Below are 21,740 nucleotides of genomic sequence, written 5' to 3'. Positions count from 1 at the left end.
CCACATGGCAAGGTACATGGTAGTGTCTTCTGGTCTTTCCCTTCTCTTCTGGCATTCATTGCTTTCAACTTCTTGCTTCCATGGCTTTCATTCTCTTTATTAATTCTGTTTATAAAGGACTCTAGTAATAGGATTAAGTCCCATCCTGAAAGAGGTCAGTCACACCTTAACTACAGTAGCCTCCACTAAAGATCCTACTTACAATGGGTTCACGCACCCAGGAATGGGTTAGATTCAAGAACACATTTTCCTGGGGTACATACAGCTTCAAACCACCACACCAACTTTATCAGTTATGTACCATTTATCCCCATTTTGCAGATGAAGAAACAGATTAAGAAACTGAGACATGGACAGGTTGAGTGCCTTGTTCAAAATCAGATAGCTAGCAACTGGTGGAGGTAGAATTTAAATCCACTCAGTCTAGTTCTAAAGTCTGTACTTTAAGCAGCTGGGATACGGGAGAAATTAAAATGTTATACTCAAATATTTGGAATACATGAAAGCCTTATGTTATAGTCACCAGTGTCTATTACAAGTTTTTCATTCGCTTTTGTCTTCTTGTCTTGCCAAAGCAAACTCCTAAAGTATTCTGGCAATTTGTTAAAGCAGTTTGAATCCCCTCTAAGATCACCTATTTGGTAATTCTTAATCCATTTTCAGTGACACTGTTATGTTGTTACAGTCAGAGCTTTAGAATCAGAAAATGCAGGCATTGGCTTTTTTGAGGGGGGGGAGGATGTGAAAAGCCCCAAGTCCTTTGCTTTTACGTCTCCATCGTACTCTGCATTTCTCCTCCCTAGAAATTATATACTTATTCATAGTCATTCGACTATTGACTCTGAGTGTGCAAGTGTGACTGGCTTCTTCACACAGGAGATGGTGTTACAAGGCCAATAGCTGGATTTGTTCTGGGTTCCTCTTATCAGTTCCAGGAATAGAGTTTGTGGAGCTACACAGGTAATTCAATAAAGCTCCCAAACACGTCAGTTGTGTGAATTCTAATATCAGATCTATTTTAGAGCCACAGTGAAGAAAACCTAGACAAAGAGGAAGGGACTATCAAGTCATATGAAATATTTCTTGCTGGACTCACATTTCAGTTTTTTAAATCTACAGTTTTAGAAATAGAACCACAATTTGACTGTTCTGAAAGCATGCTTTCTGGGTGACCACCATGATTTCCTTACATGTGCATATCGACTGTGTAAAATAGGTTTTGTAAATCAGACCTCGGAAGAACTATCCACTGTTAATTATATAAATATCTCCCCTGAAATCATAGGTATAATAAGTCTTGGGTGTTCTGTTTGGCAGAAACAAACAAGACCAAAATTTGGCCTTTCTGCTCTCATCCAACTCCCGGCAGGCAGTCAGACTGATAGAAAAATAGGCTACTGAGCTCATACTAGAATTAGAAACTGCAAAACGTTTGTTTTTTCTGGAAGAAACTAGGAATGGTTTTGTAGTTAATGTAATGTAATTTAATGGCAGAGAAAAACAAAGTGTTTTCATTTCACCATATATTTTAGAAAAAATAATTTGAAGAATGCATCGTCCAGCCCTGAGAACAGACATGGTCCCTGCATTCTGAACCCCCAGAGGAGGTGCTCTCTGCTATTTCATACAACTATGTCCCAATGTCAAGTGCAACAAAAAGAGACAAATTGTAAATCAAACAGAATGGGAAAAACAGGTTTTTTGTGTGTGTGCCTTGTAAAATGAGGGAATATGATATCAAATGCCACTTTTGGTTGCTATAAAAATACAATAGGATAGTTGGATTAGACCCATAAGTTTGACTAATGAATGCTGTGATCATGAAAATGCATTAATTATCCCTGAGTTCTTAGAATGAACCAAGTTCAGTAGCTTCCGGGGACATTTGCACTTATTAAAGATAGATTCCTGGTTGGCAAAAATTACATTCTTGGTACTATATTAAAAATACAGCCAGAAGCAATGAATGTACATAAAGACACCAAAAAATAAAGCTCATTGCTATTTTCACACCAGTATGATCTCTTAATACATAAAAACATAATTTGTGGAGCTGTGTGTAAAAGAGATTTTATAAATTAAATAACATGGAAAACATATTTGGCCAGAAGCTGAGATACCTGAATTTTAAAAGGGCCTGTATTTCTCAAAGTCACTTCTTTGGGGATGTATTCCTTGGCTCTTCTCCTCAAACTAAGCCAAGTCCTTTGTTTTTGTTGTTTTTTTTAATTTATTTGCATGGGCAGGCTCCAGGAATTGAACCCAGGTGTCCGGCACGGCAGGCGAGAACTCTGCCTGCTGAGCCACCGTAGCCCCAAGTCCTTTCCTTTTACAGCTCCATCATACTCTGCATTTCTCCTCCCTAGAAATTATATACTTATTCATAGTCATTTGACTACTGACTGAGTGTATATAAGGCAGAAACTGCATCTCTTTTGCTCACCCTTTATCCCTAACACTTTGAAATTTTATCTTCATAACTTTTATCAGCTGTAATGAGCTCCAAGCCTACTAACTCTACGAGTTAGTATTTGAGCCCACACAATGCTGGACTTTGAGGAGCTTTGTGCTCTTACTAGCTAAGAATCTGCAATGGCTTCTGTCTGTGGTATACTTCAAAAATGATCAAGGTTTACATGAGACCACCTTGGACTTTGAGAGGGAGAAAACAACTTCCAGATTAAGTTGTACAGGAAAAGAATCTTTCCCGGAGGGTGGAAAGCACTAGCAATGTTACTTCTTAGGCTGTGCTTTCAGAATTAATAGCTACAAATAGCAGAGCATGTTGATTATGTCTTGTTTACTCTTCCAGAACTGTGCATCAAAAGGAACAGTTTATAGAGTATACTATTCCATGCTATCCATTCTTCCATTCAAATGCATTTTTTCAATGCCTATTTTGTGTAGAAGCACCATGCAAAGTACTGTGAAAGATTTAAGGTAGTTAATGAGAGCTCTTGTTTATTGAGGGTCTACCATGTTCCAGGGCTGTAAATTGCAAGTGGCAATTTACAAGAAACATTTCAAGTAAATTACCATCTTATGAAGAAGCAAACACTTAACAAACCATAATATAAAACCAAAAGGAGCAATCAGACCTTAATAATCTACATTATTCCAGGTCCATAAAATAGTCTGAATTAAAGGCATTTGAGAACTCCAAAGGTCTCAGAGTTCTAATTAAAAACTACTCTTCCAGGGTTCTTAATTATTCACCAGGACATAAAGTTAATCACAGCTCCCCAGTGGCCAAATATGTTGTATCGAACATCTATATTAGAAAAACCAAGAGTTCTTACTCAAACAATTGGTTATTTGGAAGACATTTTTAGCTGGCTGTACATTTTGCTAACTCCTAAAGTGAACATTTCCAATCTATGTTGAAAATAAACCAGGCACCATTTATCCACCATATATTCTGAGTGTCAGCCACGTGTTGGGAGTTGTGGATGCAAAGCTGAGAGTCACGGCCCTTCCCTTAAGCTTAGCTGATGGAGGAGACTGATGAGGTCAGGAAGGAGACAAAAAGAGGTGCCTAGTAGAAAGCGGGCACAGAAGGGCCAGGGGTCAGCCTGGAAGGGTGGGAGCCATGTCAGCAGTGACCTCGCCCAGTAGGTGACACTAGACTTGAGTCTTATGTGTATTCTTGAGTAAGTGGGTCTTCATGCAGCAGATTGAGGTAAAGGAATAAAGATCAGCAGGAGAAACAAACAATATGGAAGGATGGGCAAAGAATTGGTATGACCAGCACTGGATTTATCCCATAGTTAGGACACAGGGAGCCACAAAAGTCAGCAATTAAAAAGGATTTTACAAGATAAATTTGTTTAAATTATCATAAAAGGAAAACAAGGACAAAAATATCAACATGGAGCATTACAAAGTAAAAATTTTCCTCCATACCCAGGACAACCCAATTTGATTCTTCAAAAGGATTTTTGTTATACTTTTTTTTTAATATTGCCTTCCAGAAATGTGTTTTGTATATGTGATATAAGAGCGTGGGCTCATTGTATATAAGAGTGTAGAATAGCTGGGACCATGCATATGGTCAAACAATATACTTTTTTTTTCTTTCCACTTAAACTGCTGGGGAAACTTGGAATCTTAAAATTCCTATACCACTATATATAAGCCTAACAGAAATTTAAATTAGAATTACTTTGTAACTGCTTTCAGTTTCACAGATTTTTTTAAAACTCATAAATCAACATCTTATTAGATTAAATTAAGAACAACACAGTCGGGTTTTAAGGTGGGGTTTGCTTAGGAAGATTCATTTGTGAAAATAAGCTTTAAAATCCTGATAACAGGCTGAGAAAAGAAAGACCATTGGAATCAAACCAACAGGGCCCATCATGTGCCCAGCCTGAGGCAGGGCCCTAGCAGTAAAAGAAGACATGCAGAGCAGTTATCATGAAATGGATTCAGGTAATAGTTCATGCATAACCAATTTATGAAAAATTAACATTTCACCAGCAGAGATGCCAACTGCCAAAGTCAAAAAGGATTCCTCAAACATATCTCAATCAGAAGTCAAATTTAAATGCAATTTGCCCTTTGAAATTTTAGTAAGTTAGTGTAATAAAGTCAACTAAATAATGTCTTCAAAAAGAAAGAGGGTGAGGCTCTTTAGATAGATAGTAGGAAATAAGGTCAAAGATATTCAGGAAGCAAGATCTTTAGGGAGACAATCAGGATTTATTGTTCAATCTTAGAGGATATATCAGAGGAGATGAGTCTGTATTAACAATTTAAATGAGAGAAGCTACTGCCAATTTGCTGTTTGACTATCTCAAAACAAAGAGCTATGATGGCATTAGGAGAAAGAAAAGTCATCCAGTTTATAGCCATCGGATATTTATGTTAGATGTAGGGGTAACATTCTAAGCCTCAGTTTCCTTATCTATGAAATAATAGTAAGAGTTTTACCTCCTAAAATTCATAAGGATTCCTGAGATAATGCATGCAAAGCATTCAGCACAGGGCTTACCTCATAACACATATTCAATAAATATCCGTTGTTATTGCTGTTGTTAATATGTTCAGCACAGCCGTCAACAATCCTGTGCCTATGAGTTTATAATATATAGTGCCAGAGACAAGAAGCAAAATGTAATGTAAAAAGATGACTCACACACAAAATTTACTTCCTTTTTAATCCTGTTTTAGAATTTTAATGCACAAATATAAGAGGTGATACTAATATTTTTATTGATCACATTTTTATAAAATCATATTTTAAATTTGCCATGGAACTCTCAAAAGTTACCCTTGTAGCTGGGTGACCAACTGAGGATTTATCATTATTTTGTTTTTTAGTGCCCTAGATACTCTAGGAAGGAAGGAAAGCTATGTTTCCTTCCTTCCTAGAAGGTAAACTAAGTACTAAGACAGGTGTAATCCCAGCTGCCTGTGCCAGGAATTCTAGGAGGAGCAAAGCACGGCGGGGGGGGAGAAGTTGCCACTGAGCTGCCCTTAGGGAAGGCCCTGTTCAGTCCTGCCAAGGCAGCAGGGTGGTGGCAGGGGAAGGCTTGCGACCGGCACCCAAATGTATCATGTGGCTCCAGGAGCAAGGCCAGCAGAGGCCACCATGGACGTGGAAATAGATTTATTTTTTTATTTGTTTTTAATATTTCTATTGAGAATCTTCGTACACATACAGTCCATACATGATAAAAGATCAGTGGCTCACAATATCACCACATAGTTGTATGATCATTTTTATGACCATGATCATTTTTAGAACATTTGCATCACTCCAGACAAAGAAATAAAAAGAAAAAATTCAAACATCCCAAACCCCTTGCCCCTCCCTTTCATTGACCACTAGCATTTCCACCTACCTAAACTTTTGCCTTTTATCCTTCCCTATTATTTATTTTTTTAATCCTTATTTTTCTTACTCATCTGTCCTTACCCTGCCTAAAAGGAGCATCAGAAACAAGGTTTTCACAATCACAGTCACATTGTAAAAGCTGTATCGTTATACAATCGTCTTCAAGAATCAAGGCTACAGGAACACAGCTCAACAGTTTCAGGTATTTCCCTCCAGCCACTCCAATACACCATAAACCAAAAAGGAATATCTATAGAATGCGTGAGAATAACCTCCAGGATAACTTCTCAACTCTATTTGAAATTTCTCAGCCACCGAATCTTTATTTTGTTTCTTTTCTCTTTCCCCTTTTGGTCAAGATGGCTTTTTCAATCCCATGATGCCAGGTCTCAGCTCATCCCAGGAGTGTTGTCCCACGTTACCAGCGAGATTTACATCCCTGGGAGTCATGTCTCACGTAGGAGGACAGTAAAGTCACGTGCCAAGTCGGAGGCCACATTTGAGCAACAACAGAGGTTCTCTGGGTGTGACTCTTAGGCGTAATTATAAGTAGGCTAAGCTTCTTCTTTCCAGGAATAAACTTCATAAGGGCAAACCCCAAGATCGAGGGAGTCTGTTGATTTGTTTGTTCCCACTGCTTGCAAAAACATCAGAAATTCCCCAGATGGGGAAGTTGAATATTTCCTCCTATCTCCCTGGGACTTTGCAAGTACTATTTTATTCTCTGCCCAGATTACTCTGGGATTTATTGAGGCATCATACTAACCTGGAAAAACCAACAGGATCTCATGCCCTGTCAAGATTTCATGAAATTACAATGTTCAACTAAATTGACCATATAAGTTAAATTAGATAATGCACTACCTAAAATATAAATTTTGCACCAAATAAACATCCCTTCCTTTGATCTCACACAGACATTGAAGTTTTAAAATATGGACTATATCATCCTTTACACTGTATTCTGAGTCACCTTAGTCAATGGAGTTTGTTTAATTTACAAGATGGACATCTAGAAGACACCTTTTCAAAATGAAAGGGGAGCTCCATGAGGGCAGTGGCTTACTCTTGTTCACAGCTGTAGCCACAGAACAAGGACAGCACATGCAAGGCAGGAGACACTAAATATTTGGGAATATATGACTGCTTGGACTTTCCATCAATCCTTGTAGGATAGAAGTGAAAGAGAGGCCCCAAAATGATCGCTATCGGACTTTTTCATGATTATGGTGCCTGGGGCTCAAATGGTTCTCTGGCAATTTGAGAAATGAAAAAAAGGAATATGATTAGCCTCAATTTGAGTGGATCAATGCATTCCTGGTATATTCATCACTGAGAGCATTTAAATAAAGGCTAGATGCGGGATGCTGTTCAAAAGAAATATATTTGAAGTATAAGATTAGAGATTTATAACTCTTTTTTTGCAAAAACACTTTTTAATTTGTACATTTACTCACCATCATTGTACACTCTAGGCATTCCTAAATTATATCATTTTAGTTTTTATCCTCTATCTTTCCTTCTGGTTTCAAATGTGCCCCCAGCCCTTCACCCTCTAACATACTCACATTCGGCTTCATTCAGTGTACTTACATTATTGTCCTACAGTCAGGTAGTAGCGTACCATCCATTTTTTTAATTTTTATAATCAACCCTGTTGCACAATCAGTATTCCTTCAGCACCAATTATCCAATCTCTACCCTATTTCTATCTCTTGATGACCTGTGTTCTTAACTTCAATTCTCCAAGTTCACTTATTAATGTCAGTTCACATCAGGGAGACCATACAGTATTTGTCCTTTTGTTTCTGGCTAATCTCACTCAGCATAATTTCCTAAGGTCCATCCACATTATTCTATGCTCCCTAACTTTATTCTGTCTCATAGCTGCGTAACATTCTATCACGGTTCATAATATTCTGGAGTTATCTATCCTTTTGAAATTAGATGAAAGCTATTAACTCCCTTGATAAAAATCTATCTGCAGAGATTGCAACAAATGTGGTAGGTGGATGGGGGGGGGGCAGGAAGGAGATCAATGAATGACAGGTTAAAAATATAGGATTAGAAATTTTGAAATCCTTCTGAATCTATCTTTATCAGTCTTATCAACAACTCTTTTGTAAAGCATAGGTGTGTTCCTTTTCAACCAGTTCTACAAATTAAGATTTGTGAATAATGATTCAATTAGTTGCAAAGTCCCCTTTCTTGCGTTGGGGTTGTAAGAAGGCTGTGGATTTGGGGGCTATTCCTAGACTTTGCTTGAGTTTTGTGAGTGCTGAAAACTAAGGTATAGAAATGGCTTAATTGATAAGAGAGCAGCAAACAAGGTTGAAGGAAAAGACTAAGGAAGAGATAGCAACTTCAGTGGGGTAGGAACCAGGAGGAGAATATAAGGACATGGTAGGAGAAACAGACCAGAATTCAAAAGCACAAGAAGGGGTCAGGGCTGAGAGTTAAGAACTCAAGTGACTGATTTGATAACCAGGGTCTTTAAATTAAATCCAGAAAGATAAATACTAAAGAGAAAATAGATCTGGGTTCAAATCCCAAATCTTATACTTCTTAGCTGCATTACTTAATTTTTATGAACTTTGCATTCCTTATCATTTTATCCACTGGGGGAGTTATTTTTGAAGCATAACCCTTTATCCTGTGATATGAATGTTTGGCTTTAAATGATAAATACATGTTCACTATCAGGGAGTGTGTTGCTTGTAACTGACTCACTAGCCATAGAGTCTTACTCTTTAGTATATTGAACACATAGCATATAGTAGGTACTCTATTTTATATTTGTAGAATGAATGGCTAAAGACATAAAACATTTATAGGTGGCAGAGGGTAAAAAAAATAAAAATTAAAAAAAATAATCTCTAGCTACTGTGTTTTGACATAAAAGAAAACATCCTCCACCATGTAGGAGATCCAGGTTCGATTCCCAGACCATACACCCCCCCAAAAAAAATCTTAATTTTTTTTTTAAATCCATGGAACTGCACAACACAAACAATGAACCCTAACTTAAACACTGGACTATAGTTAACAGTACAGGTATAAAAACATGCTTTCATCAAGCGTAACAAATGTTTCACACCAATGCAAGGTATTAATATAGGGTAGTATATGGGAATCCTGTAATATATTCGTGATTGTTCTTTAAACCCACAACTTCATTAATAAAGAAAAAAAATAACATCATTTTCAAACCAGAATGGATTTCATCAATAGAGCAAACAATTTCTGAACATTTATACGTTCAGGGTAATAACAATCACTCTTGAGATGAGATTAAATTACATTTAATACTGTACTGGCTGAGATTAAATTACATTCAATACTGTACTGGCTAAGCTATACCAACTATATTTCAGAAAGATTTTCAACAAAGATTAAGACACAGTGTACAATAGTAGCTATATTTCAGAGCATTCACTCATTTAACAAACATTTACTAAGAAACTATTCTACTTGCAAGATCCTGCTTGCCAGGAAGTACATAGTATTTTCTGTCATGAGCATATGAATAGAAACTTACAATCAATTTGAATATATACAAATAAGGAGCATGGTCAGCAAATATATAAGTACCCTATAAAAAGAACAGACAGTAAAAAAGCAGTTAATAGGAGGGAGAGGTCACTTTGAGATAGGGAAGCTAGTGAAAAGATTTGAGACGATACCTGAATTGAGACTTAAAAAATGGCTTGAGCACAGGAAAAACTGAAAGAACGAGCTAAGCAGGCTGTGAATTGGCATACCTTCTAAAAAAAGAAAAGATCAGTCTCACAAATGTAAATTAGTTTGGAAATGTTTGCGGAGTCTCCCGTTAGGTTCCTTAACATCCGCAAAGCTGGATTACCTGTGAAGACATATGGTTCTGCATCTAACTGGTGACACAAAACCTTTACCTTCAAGGTCTTTGAATTGCTAAAACCCCTGCCTCTTGGGGAAAGGTCCCCTCCCAGGAGGACTGTCTAGAGAACAGCCACCCTTCCGACTATCCTGAAATCTATCTCCAGGTCATTTCAGATCACTAAGACCTGGGTACCTGGCTTACTGGCCACCGGCCACCTCTATTACTTTAGCACGGCTGAATAGCTTTAGGGAAGCCTGCTTTTTATCAAGTCTTCAGCTCATGTTAAGGGCGTGCATTAGGCCATTCTATGAAACTCTACCGTATGTAGGAAGTTTGCTGACAATAATTATGAGACATAGTGTCCTGCCAGGAGAAAACTCCCATCTGAAGTCAGTACCAAGAATAGATGTGCTGCTCTTGAGCAATTGCTTTTAGTAGTTAATGACAACTAGGTAAAAGCTGGCACCTAGTCAAGTTAAAGGCCATTAACAGTGTAGGTCATTTCCCCATGCATTTTCAATCTAATTCCCAGCTTTGTCTTATGTCATTATCTGACTTTCTTCCCTCTTTAAAATTTATACGGCCATCACTAGATGCCTCTGTCTTTAAGGGCTGTCTTAAATCCTTTCTATGGAAATATGAGGTTAAGCATGTGACTAATCGATCTTGGCCTCCTGCAGCTGAGGGAAGTCTACCTATTCTGCACCGCCAGATGACAGCATGAACGCCTACTGGGCAAACGAGCACGCCACAGACCTGCAAGAGATACTGTTCACTGTCTCAGCATCTGTCAGAATCTGCTGGGCTGACACCCAGTGCCAGGTACACCAACACCTGCCCTGCTTCACAGCCACAGAACCAAATCAATTCACACTGCTGAGACATTACTAGAATTAGTAGATCACCTTTACATAATTGGTGGGGGCAAAATCTAGTCACGCCTGGCAGTACTCTTTCAGAGTCTCAAAGAAAAAGTTCAATTACGCTTTTAAACATTTCCTCTGAAGTTATAAGTCTTTAAAAAAATTTTTTTTTCACATCACGCAGGAACACATCCCATTCACTGCATTTCACTGACCACTTACTATGTGTTAAAACAACATGCCGGGGGCATGGGTGGTTCAGTGGTAGAATGCTTGCCTACCATGTGGGAGCCCAGGGTTCGATTCCCGGACCATGCACCTCACCCGAAAACAAAAAACAATAGGCCAATGTTGAAAGGGCCTGAGGACAATAGAGTATTTGTCTTTCTCACCCTCTTCCTTGATACGAGACATCAAGGGCTCCTGGAAAGAGTAACAGATCTTGGAAATTAGACTGGCAGAGCTCTGAATCTCAGCTTCATCACTTACTAGCTGTGTGGCTGTGACCAAGTTAGTAATTCTCTGGGTCTCTATTTCCTAATTTGTAAAGCAGGGATGATGAAGGAGGAGATGATGATGATGATGATGATGATGCAGCTATCATATCTCAAGACTACTGATGTGCAAAGGATACAGCAGAATATTGGCCATATTGCCTGGCTACTCTCCAATTCATCTCCCTTTTACTAAAGAATTTCAAATCAATTCATTGCCTAAGAACAGTTAGTGAGGTTAAGTATACCAAAGGCAAAAATGAAATAATTACTATAGCAAAATATTATAATGGATAATATTTATTGAGAATTACTATATCCCAGTCACTCAGCATACACTATCTCACTATCTCACTGGCCTGACAACTTAACAGGGTGCAATTATTGTCCACATTTTATAATTAAGGGTGCAGAGGTTCAGGTATTTTGGAGAACTTGCCCAAGCAAGCGGCAGAGTTGGGATTTGAATTCAGGTAGTCTAACTCTAGAAACCATGCTCTCAATCAACAGGAAAATATTGATTTCAATGTATATGTAAAATCTTATGGGAGAACAGAAGAAGGGGCAGTTTATTCCAACTGGGCAATGATGGCCAGGGAAGCCTTTGGATAGAAGAGGATATATGAGGAGGAACTTAAAGGAAGAGCAAGATTTCATTTTAATAGAGGTGGAGTGGAAAGGGAACTTAAAAAAAAAAAGGAGGGTGTGGTAGTTAGATTCAGTTGTCAACTTGGCCAGGTGAAGGCATCTAGTTCTGTTGCTGTGGACATGAGCCAATGGTACGTGAACCTCATCTGCTGATGATTACATCTGCAGTCGGCTAAGAGGCGTACTTGCTGCAATGAATGACCTTTGACTTAATTGGCTGGTGCTTAAATGAAAGATCGCAACGTAGCACAGCTAGCAGCTCAGCATTCCTCATCTCAGCACTTGCAGCTCAGCCCAGGCCTTTGGAGATGCAGAAAGAAGTCACCCTGGGGAAAGTTGTTGGAACCCAGGGGCCTGGAGAGAAGGCCAGCAGAGACCATCCTGTGCCTTCCCACATAAGAAAGAACCTCAGTGGAAAGTTAACTGCCTTTCCTCTGAAGAACTAACTAAATAAATCCCCTTTTATTAAAAGCCAATCCATTTCTGGTGTGTTGCATTCTGACAGCTGGCAAACTAGAACAGAGGGGAACTCCAGGCTTAGAGATTGACACCAACAAACTGGAGGCAAAAAAGGATACATTGTGCTAGAAAACAGTGAGAAATTCATATGGATAAAGTAGAGGGATGGAGCAGGAGGAAAGATTAGAAAAGCAGGTTGGGCCAAATAACTGCATGCCTTTCCAGGGGCATTTGGACCTTCGAAGCAATAGTGAGCCATAGATTGTTACAGAAGAGGAGTTACATGATATCACCCATGCTCTAAGAAAATAAATGTGGGTACGATAGAGGTAATAGCCAGGCAGAGGCAATGGCAGTGGAAAGGAGTATGCACAAAGACATCCCAGAGGAAAACTGTCTATACTTGGCTGTTGATTAGGTATGTACGACTGACTACCAACCTTCAACATTTGTGGTCTGCATGTCTGAAAAGACTGATATTCTTGACCAACAAGGAAATTAGGGGAAGGGAAGAAGAGAAAGCAGCTGGCAATCCTTTGAAAACTAATACGATTATTTGAAAAACAGTACAATGTTAGGGGTGCCTTGGGCTGTAAGTAACAGATGCTTAGGCAATAAAGACGCATCATTATCTCATAAAAGTAGTTTGGAGACAGGCAGATATCAGGGGCAGTTAAACTGCTCAATGATATCAAAGTCTGGGTTGGTGTCTCTGAAATCCTCTTAACCTTTTCCTCAGTTTCAAATAATGGCAGAGGCAGCTCCTTCCAAGAAGGCATCCAAGGAAGAAAGGGCCTCTCTTCCCACATCTGTATCTTTTCATTAAGGAATGAAATCTTTCCCAGAAGCTACTATGCAGACTTTCTGTGTGACAGATGTTATCAGTGGCCACCCTTAGCTACCAGAGAGCTGGGAAAAATAAGTATCCAGTAAAGGAAAAAGGATTATTATGACTGGCTTGCACCAAAATTTATCTATATGCTGAGTATGTTACAGGCTGATCAAATTTAGGATGCATTAATAAGGAAGGAGGGGGCATGGCTATTGAGTGGATAACCAACAGTGTCTGCCACAAGCATTTTGAACAAAGCAGTCTGCCTTCCAGAAAATGGGAATTTACAAGATAATAGTATAATATTTAGGCATTTACAAGATGATAGTATAATACTTAGGCATGAAAGCATCTGTCTGATGAAAGCCAAGCTTCATTTTAGCAGCCTGACAAGGAATGGCTTATCCCAAATTTCCTTTCAGGATCCAGAGAATATTCTGGAGTCCTGAGATGGGTGAAAAGATGGGTCTTCACCCTTCCAAATGGGAGGGAAGGATGATATAAAAACCATTAAGATCTGTGATTCAGACAGTGAGAATTACTGGCAAGGCAAGACGATGAAGCAGTCCCAGGTAAAATAAAACTCTGTCTCCTCCCAACAGTCTTGAAATTGGAGAACAATGGCTCATTCCCATCACCAGGGCTTTTAACCCTTTTCTAAATGTTCAAGACATCTATTCTTTAAGGTACAGCTCATTCACCACCTCCTTCAAGAAGCCTTTCCTATCACCAACCAATTCATATTCCACTGTACTATTTACCATTTGCATACACCTGGGAAGCACTTCTGATGCTCTAGTGTTCTAATCCCACATACACAAACTGGCATCAAATCCAGCTGATCTGACCCCCCTCCATCTCCATAATTGTTGATAATGCTGATATTTATTGGTCATGTCCTACATGGCAGGCATTATTCTAAACACTTTACTATTAGTAATTCATTTATTCCTTTCAATAACGCTATGAAGTAGAATATATTAGTTATTTTATACATGAAGTAACTTGGAAACAGAAATGTTAAGTTGATCAAATTCACAAAGGCAGTAAGTATTAGAGGTCATCTTAGGAATTCTTGTCTTAACTGCTACACTACCCTGTCTCTTTCATCTAAAACACCACCCTATTTCACCTTAACTATTGCAACAGGATCATAAATGATTTCCTTGCCTGTACTCGACTCCTCTCCAGTACATTCTTTATCTTGAAGCTAGAACGATTTTTAACAAATGCAAACTCTGATCATGGAACAAACTCCTTCATCCCACTCCACCATGCCTTCATGATTTCCTCTGCCTAACTGTGCTGGGTCACCTTGAGTTACCCTTCTCCTTGTACTCTGGACTCTACCCACACTGGCACTTTCATTCCTTCACACCTCAGGGACTTTGCACAGGCTGTTCCTTCTGCCTAGAAGGTTTTTTCCTACCTTCAATTTTGTCTGCCTTGTCTGTCCAAGCTCTACTCATTCTTCAGATCATAATCTAAATGTCATTTCCTTGACTAGTTCAAGTTCTGACAGACCATAGTAATTTCTACTCATGTGTCACTAGATTGTCAACCTCATGCAGGTAAGGCAGGGGTTATGTATTTTATTTGTCAATGCATCTTCCGTGATGAGTTCAGTGTTTGGCTCAGAAATCAATCCACTTTCACTACAGGTACAAGTTTTAGCATACTTGCAAGTTCTTTGAGGCCAGGAATCATGCCACAGGGAGGCTGCCTGCTATAGTGAAGAGAATATGGACTTTGGTCATCAGACAGACCTTAATTCAAAGACAAGCTCCTGCATCATCTTTGGCTACATGATTTCTCAAGGGTCAACGTACTCATCTATAACTGGGAACAATATGGTAAACTTTATAGGGTTATTGCGAGGACTAAAGAAATAGCAAAGATAGCATGCTAGGGAACCTGACAGCATGTGCCTCATAGCTCTTTCTTCCCAGATGCATCTTTGTGTCCCAGTGGATTAATTATACAAGCAGTGAGGCTGCACAGCTGAGGCCTGGCTACTCTCGTCTCTCCCCACACAGTTCATCCCAGGCCATGACTTTTCTCTGCAATGCTTGGCCTACCATGGGTGCCACCATGTGGAAATATGCAAAAATGCTGCAGTGGGCAAAAGTTTAAGGATTTTCTTGGCCCACACGGAAGGAAGGGGACAAAATGGAACTGGTATATGTTGCCTGTCCTGTAAGTACCAGGCATTTTAATACATGATCTCACTTAATACTTACTGTGGTAGATTGAGTTATGTACACCAGGAAAAAAAGAATTCTCTTAATTCATTTTTGTGGGATTGAATCTATTGCAAATAGGATCTCTTGAAGATGTTAAGGTGTGGCCAACTGAATTAGGTTGGTGCTTAATTCCATTACCAGAGGCCTCATAAAGAGAAAGCCACAGGGAGGAGCTGGAAGTTAGAAGTCAGCAGAACTAGGAGGAGAAAGGGGACGACACAGCCATGTGATGGGAAAGCCAAGGACAACAAGGATATTCAGCAGCCAGAATCTGCAGAGCCAGGGGGGCCACAAGCCTTCTAGCCCCTGAAACTGTGGACCTATAAATTCCCATTGTTTAAGCCAACCCGTTGTGCAATATTTATCAGGGCAGCCTAGAAACCCAGGATACGTAGCAAAAGGAAATTCTGAATCTACAAATAAAGAAATTGAGGCTCAGAAAGGTTATGTGTCTCACACATGGTCACACAGCTAGTCAGTGGTAGAGATTTTGACTTGGACCCAGGTCTCTTTTTCTCCACAGGACTTACCCTACCACTCTAGGATACTAGCTTCTAAATGATTCTCTTCCTCCCTTTTGCTTGGGTAAATGAGCGTTAAAAGCCCCCAGGCATCTTTATGTGTTTTAAAGTTTACCTGGACCCTTTATATGTGGGAAGAATCAGATAATTAATTAGCATTTGAGCACAAGTATCTCGAGATTAATTAGATATTTGCACATAAATTACATATGCTGGAGCTCTTATTTTATAAAGCTATAAAGTTGAACAGAGAATATAATTCTGAATTGAAAATGTGCAACACCAAAACTGCCGACAGAATTGTTAAAAATTCGCCTAATTTTGAATGAGCTTTATTTTAGTGAATTAAAGGTTAGCCACTCTCATTCTCTGGACTTAAATGAAGTTATATGGAATGAGGGATAAGGTCCAGAGGGGAAGGGGGAAAGGAAGAGGTAGTGGGGTCCCTTTTCTCTGAGAGGCTGCCCCAGACTTGGGCTTGAAATGGAGAACTGAGCTCCCTAGGGCCACAAAATTCGTCTCATCCCACAACCTACATACAACGATGACTCAAACCATAATCCATTCACAACCTGCGTCCTAATCTCCTGGGCAGTTTATTAGAATGCCGCTTCCTGGGGCTCACTCCAGGCCCACAGACTTAGATTCTCTGAGGATGAGGCCCAGGAATAACTTCCCTTTAACAAGCACCCCAAGGTATTTCTGATTCACACCAGAATTTGAGAAGAGCTTATGAGCTCGATAAAAATGTAAAGATCACGGTGATTTGACACATTTATCTATTTATTACATGGATATACTATTTTCTTGTTAGAACCTTGAAGTTTTTTAAACAAATAAAATATTTATCCTAGCAAGTCTAAAGGCAAAGCATTCCCCATTTCAAAAATGAGGAGCTCAAATCTTGAAATATATATGACAGCACCCCCCCCCCCTTTACACAGTCAAGAATACACTGCCTTGCACCTGAGAAAAAAGCATTAAATAGTGCCAGTTCACTGATTAGGAAGTTTAATACCCTAAATCTAAACCACTTGGTTAAATTCACCTTTGTATTCAATTCCTAGTTAATTTTATCTTGTGGGGGAATGATATGTTTTCTAAATTTATACCCTCAGTACGCTCCATATTTAGGAATAAAAGACTCCTTGACTCAACTAATTGCATGTTCAGGGCACTCCTTTATTATTCTTCTGTACTACCCCCAGAAAAGGTAATTTTTTTTTAGATAGATTACTTCCTTTTCTGGTTCCTCGCCACTAGTTAAAGCCAGTCCCCACACCTACTTTCTTGCCTGCCACCCTCGTAATTAAAATTCTGGATATGGGGAGTTAACATAAAAACTGAAATCCAAGAGTTGAACATTTCCATGTGGTTAAGCTAACACCTCTAATCTTTCACCCATTCAGAAGTCTCTGTTCTTTGCTTCCTGGAACTTGACCCAAGCCTGAGAGTTCCCTGAAACTTGAGGATCAAGCACACATCAATTTCAGGGTTTATTAGCATCTCTCCATTTGGGGGAGCTCTGAGAGTTTGATCACCTAGGAAACACAACTGCAGGTTTGCTGCACAGATAGAATAAGAAAACATAGCTTAGTTCCGCCCCCCCACCTCCGCCACATGTCACCATTCAAAACCATCACTGACTCAGTAGCATCTTTACTGAATAATATTTCCAACCTGCAAAACCACAAACATGTGTCCTTTTGCCAACCAAACTGGCATCCAGAAGCACCTCAAAAATATCCCATCCCCACATTTATTTTTTCTTCTAAAAATGAAATGGCTTCACTGTCCTATTGGTCAGGTACTTGCTGATACAGCCACCATTATGGAACAGTAAACATTAGACATCAAGTTACCTGTGTCGCCTGTAGAAATCCTGATTCGGGAAGGAGGTGTAAAAGATACACTCAGAGAAGACATTTTGGACCTTAAAATGGAACTGCTTGTTTTGATGTGTGTGCATGTGTTTGTGTGTGTGTGTCAGAGAGAGAGAGGAATTTCTCTTGGATTATCCTTTCTAGTATTACCAGCTATTTAGCCTGAATTATTAGTTCATTGTCCGGTTGAATGATGAGGTGGGTGAAATCCAGTACTCCACTGATTCTATGTACTGAAAGGGCTAAGTGACATTAACCAAATGACCCCCTCCTGTGTTGTTTCTTTCGCAATAAAGTCAACCAAATTTACCGAACGCCTACACTGTGCCATGCACCGGAGTCACAAAGATGAATGAAGCAAGGTTCTGGTTTAACCATCTCTTACGATTTGGGGGATCATAAGCCTCCCTCCCCCCCCCCCCCTTTCACTGCACCCCGAACGGCTGTCGAACCAATCGTGGGTGTAAGTACTCCATTGCTCCCAGCTTCTGGGGTCACGTTACTCCTGAGCCAGCTCAGGAGCCTGGCGCCAGGGCTTCTCCTCGAGTTCCCCAAAAGCCACTCAAGTTCAACTCTGGGGCCGCGGCGCTTGCTCCCAACTGCGCGAAATCCCGGCGCCTGAGCGCACTGCGCCTGGTCACTGCCACCTGCCCGCCCGCCCGTCGGGGTGCGAGGGACCCCGCCACGCCTGCCCTCGCTTACTCTGCCGCTGTCGCTCACGCCGAGGAGGTGATCCCTCAGCACCTCCATGGGGCAGATCCAGGTGGAGTGGACGAATGTCCCTCGGAAGATGTGCGCCAGGGGCGGCATCCCGGCTGCGCACATGTCAGCGCACAGCGCAGCGCAGCGCGGAGTCTGCGGGCTGTGGAGGGCGCGCGGACAGAGGCGAGGTGAGGGTTCCGGGAGACTGCGGGCTGCGGGCTGCCACCGGGAGGGCACCGAGTCTGGCCTCAGTCCTGCCCTCCCGCTTCCCCGGGAGATTGCCTGCCCCCTGCAGGCCGCGCCTAGGGGCTGGGTCCCTGCCTCCTCAATGCCAATAGGATTTTTCTTCCTTGAGTTGGCTCCGCACTCCCGTGGGGTGTGGTCTTTCTCTCCTCTGCGTGAGTTTTGATGTTAACCCTTTGCATTTCCAAACTTACTGCTCTGGCTGAGTCACCCACCCAGGGAACGGGAGATGAAAGAAGGATCTGGAAAAGCCAATGGTTCTGCCACTTTACCTTTAATTGTTCAAGAAATTTGCTTTTGCCCCGGTTCCCCAGTCTTTCTCTAGTTCTCTGCTTCCTCTGCCCTTTAAACTCTGGACCGTTTATGGCCAAATCCTGGACTTTTTCGACCTGTTGCACCTGCAAAGTCTGTACTTGTAAAAGTTCAGGGACTGGTGAAAGGTCAATTAGGACTACCTAACTGGCCGATCCTAGCTTCATTTTCAAATTCTCTGGGTTGCAGAATATATATGTCTTCTTAGCCTGTGTTCTGAAAGCATGTCTTGCAGACTTTCGGGGGTCCCCATTGGCTGTGAGTCTGTCCACAAACAATTCCATTACTATTTGTTTTTTCATGCCCAAGATAAATTCATCTCTGATTTGCTTCCACTTGTAACATGGGAGAAGGCGAGTCCTCAAACCAAGTGGCTAGGAAAGGTTGGTGGAAAGAGTGCTGGATTAGGAATCAAGAGATTATGGGCAAGGTAAGTGGGTTCCAGGATCCTTATCATCGTCATTGGTGAATATGGAGTTTGCACTGGGTTTTGCTGAGGCTGCTTCTAGGTCAGCCACAGAGTCCGTATTACATTCCTCCATTAAGGCCAGCTGGTGTCCCACTCAGGACCTTTGCATCTGCCTTCTGCCCAGTGACTCTCCTGGGGAATTTCATGTGCCAGCTCTTCTCATCACTGGCTTGACTCAAATGTCAGCTCGTCAGAGTAATTGTCCCTGACTATCAAGCTAGTGGCAACCCCTCCTCAAATTTCTATTCTATTACCCATCTTATTTCCACCATAGCATTTATCCGTCTTATTTCCACCATAGCATTTATCAGCATCTGAAGTTTCCTCATTTATTTCTTGAATGTCATCTACCTTCCTCCCCCAGGACACACACTGAGCAATGGAAGCACAGCCAAAGCAGGAGACTTGTCTTATGCCTCGATGTTCCATACACAATTATTAAATAAATGAATGAATGGTTTTTCTGTGAGTAGAGGAGTAATCTGGGATAAATATCTATTCTTGGTTCTTGTATTAATGGGGAGGGTCTCATTGCAGTATGTGAGAAGACTTTCTCCAAACTGTTGCTTCTATAACACAGGGCTGGCTCATAAAAAGTATTCATTCCCTTCTCAGTTCCTACACCTCCCCCATGCCAAGGTCTAGGGTGATCAACTCATTCCCACCTGGCTGGGACTTTCCTAGTCTTAGCACGGAAAGTCCTGCATTCTAGGCAACCTCTCAGTCCCAGGCAAACCTAATCGGTTGATCACCCTATCAAGACTTCAGAATTAGGAATCCCTGAAGCTCACGTCCCTACATTTGCCTTTTAGGGCATTGGCCTTCTCGCCTTGTCACTTTCTTCTGACTGCAGATCACAGTCCCTACTTGCAGTACCAACATCTGGGCACTGGAAAATATTTCAACTTAGGCTTATATGAATACAACCCTTATGAAAGAAAGAAATGTCTGGCCTTTGTTTTGAAAAAAAGGATTTGGTTAATAGTTTCCAAAAGATTTATTGTCTTCCTTTAAATAAATACAGCTAATAATTTTTTTAAATAAAAGTAGCCTAAATGTCCAACAATTGAGGACTAGTTTAGTGAATTAGAATATGTCTACTCAGAAGAATATTGTGCAGTTATTAAAAACAATAGGGGAACTATGTAGACACATGGGAAATATACATAATATAATGTTACTTATTTAAAACCATGAAAAGCCTATAGACATATCAGCTAGAACTAAAAATATACACCAAATAATGTGCATCATTCTGTTGAAGTAATAGATTGCTAGGGAATTTTCTTTAGTAATGTTATTATGGTGTGATTTAAAGAATGAGTCATCTTTAGGTAGCTTTAAATACATTTAATTGGGCAAGCCATGGTGGCTTAGCAGGCTGAGTTCGCACCTGCCAGGTCAGAGACCTGGGTTCGATTCCCAGTGCCTGCCCATGCAAAAAAATACAACAACAAAACAAAAAAAAAAATGAGGATTAAATACAGTTAATCTTCTTAAACAGGAGGAATGGCCATGGCCCTCCAGGTAGCATGGGACTGGCATTTTTCAGGTAAGGGCTGGCTCTTTCGTGCAGGGCACAGTCCCACTCCCAGTGAGAAGTAGGCAACTCAGCTCAGGATCCAGAAGCCTCGGGTGTCATATTACCAAGCAGCCCAGCTCAGCAGCATGTGAGGATGCCGTGGCTTCCCCGTTACGCCCATAGCTTCCCCAATTCGCCCTGCCATCTCATCGGTGCTCCACCCTCAGACTTGGTGACTCTCAAATTGCTGATCCTCCTGCAATCTTGGGTCCCATTTTGCTAATCCCTAGGGAGTGTTCTCACAGCTACTGAGGATTAGAAGAAGAAAATAACACAGGGCTTTTATATTCACCTTTAAGACACAGCCCAAGCCCATTGCAAGCTAATTCCTGGTTAATAAACTGGAGTATGAACAGGGTGGGGAACGTGACAAGTTGTATTCATTGTACCTCGCAAGTCTTAGAGATATAGCAGCTTATCTTCTACTCTTTTTATAGCCCATATTTAAATTGATATGATATTAGAAGTGAGAAGAGTGTTAGAGATTATTGTTCAAAGGGCATTGCACTGCTATTCTCAAGTATATTCCCTGTAAGTAATGGCTCATCGCAGTCTTCACCAGCACACCTTCTCAAAAGGAAATCTAAGGACCGCTGGCACCTTCCAGGTCACCCATCACTTCTTTCAGAGAGAGAGACTCTGCATGGACTCTTCATGAGGTAGTCCTGACTGCTCTTCAGGGACTTCAATCTCCAGTCTCCCACACATGCTAAGGATTTGCTTTACTCCTGCTTTTCCTCTCTACCCTTATACTATACCCTGCCTCCCTCGTTTCACCACCCACTCCCCAC

At 40.7% G+C, this 21,740-nt stretch overlaps 1 protein-coding gene and 1 non-coding gene across 3 annotated transcripts in view; one reads left to right on the top strand and one right to left on the bottom strand.

Annotated features, from left to right (window-relative positions):
* GDA (guanine deaminase) overlaps positions 1–18,547 on the bottom strand; it is a 104,984-nt gene extending 86,437 nt beyond the window's left edge. For both annotated transcript variants that reach the window (XM_077148430.1, XM_077148431.1), the window contains exon 1: positions 18,344–18,547. In XM_077148430.1, the coding sequence (XP_077004545.1) occupies positions 18,344–18,466 (123 nt within the window). In that variant the 5' untranslated portion in view covers positions 18,467–18,547. The remainder of the gene's footprint in view (positions 1–18,343) is intronic.
* Positions 10,809–10,879, top strand: TRNAG-ACC (transfer RNA glycine (anticodon ACC)). The gene has a single exon. It is a non-coding gene; the product is annotated as a tRNA-Gly (tRNA).
* Positions 18,548–21,740: the final 3,193 nt, after the last annotated feature.

This window comes from Tamandua tetradactyla, chromosome 2, assembly GCF_023851605.1.
Source record: "Tamandua tetradactyla isolate mTamTet1 chromosome 2, mTamTet1.pri, whole genome shotgun sequence".
NCBI lineage: Eukaryota > Metazoa > Chordata > Mammalia > Pilosa > Myrmecophagidae > Tamandua > Tamandua tetradactyla.
Note: the sequence above shows the minus strand (reverse complement) of the source record. Positions and strands in the feature narration are given on the sequence as shown.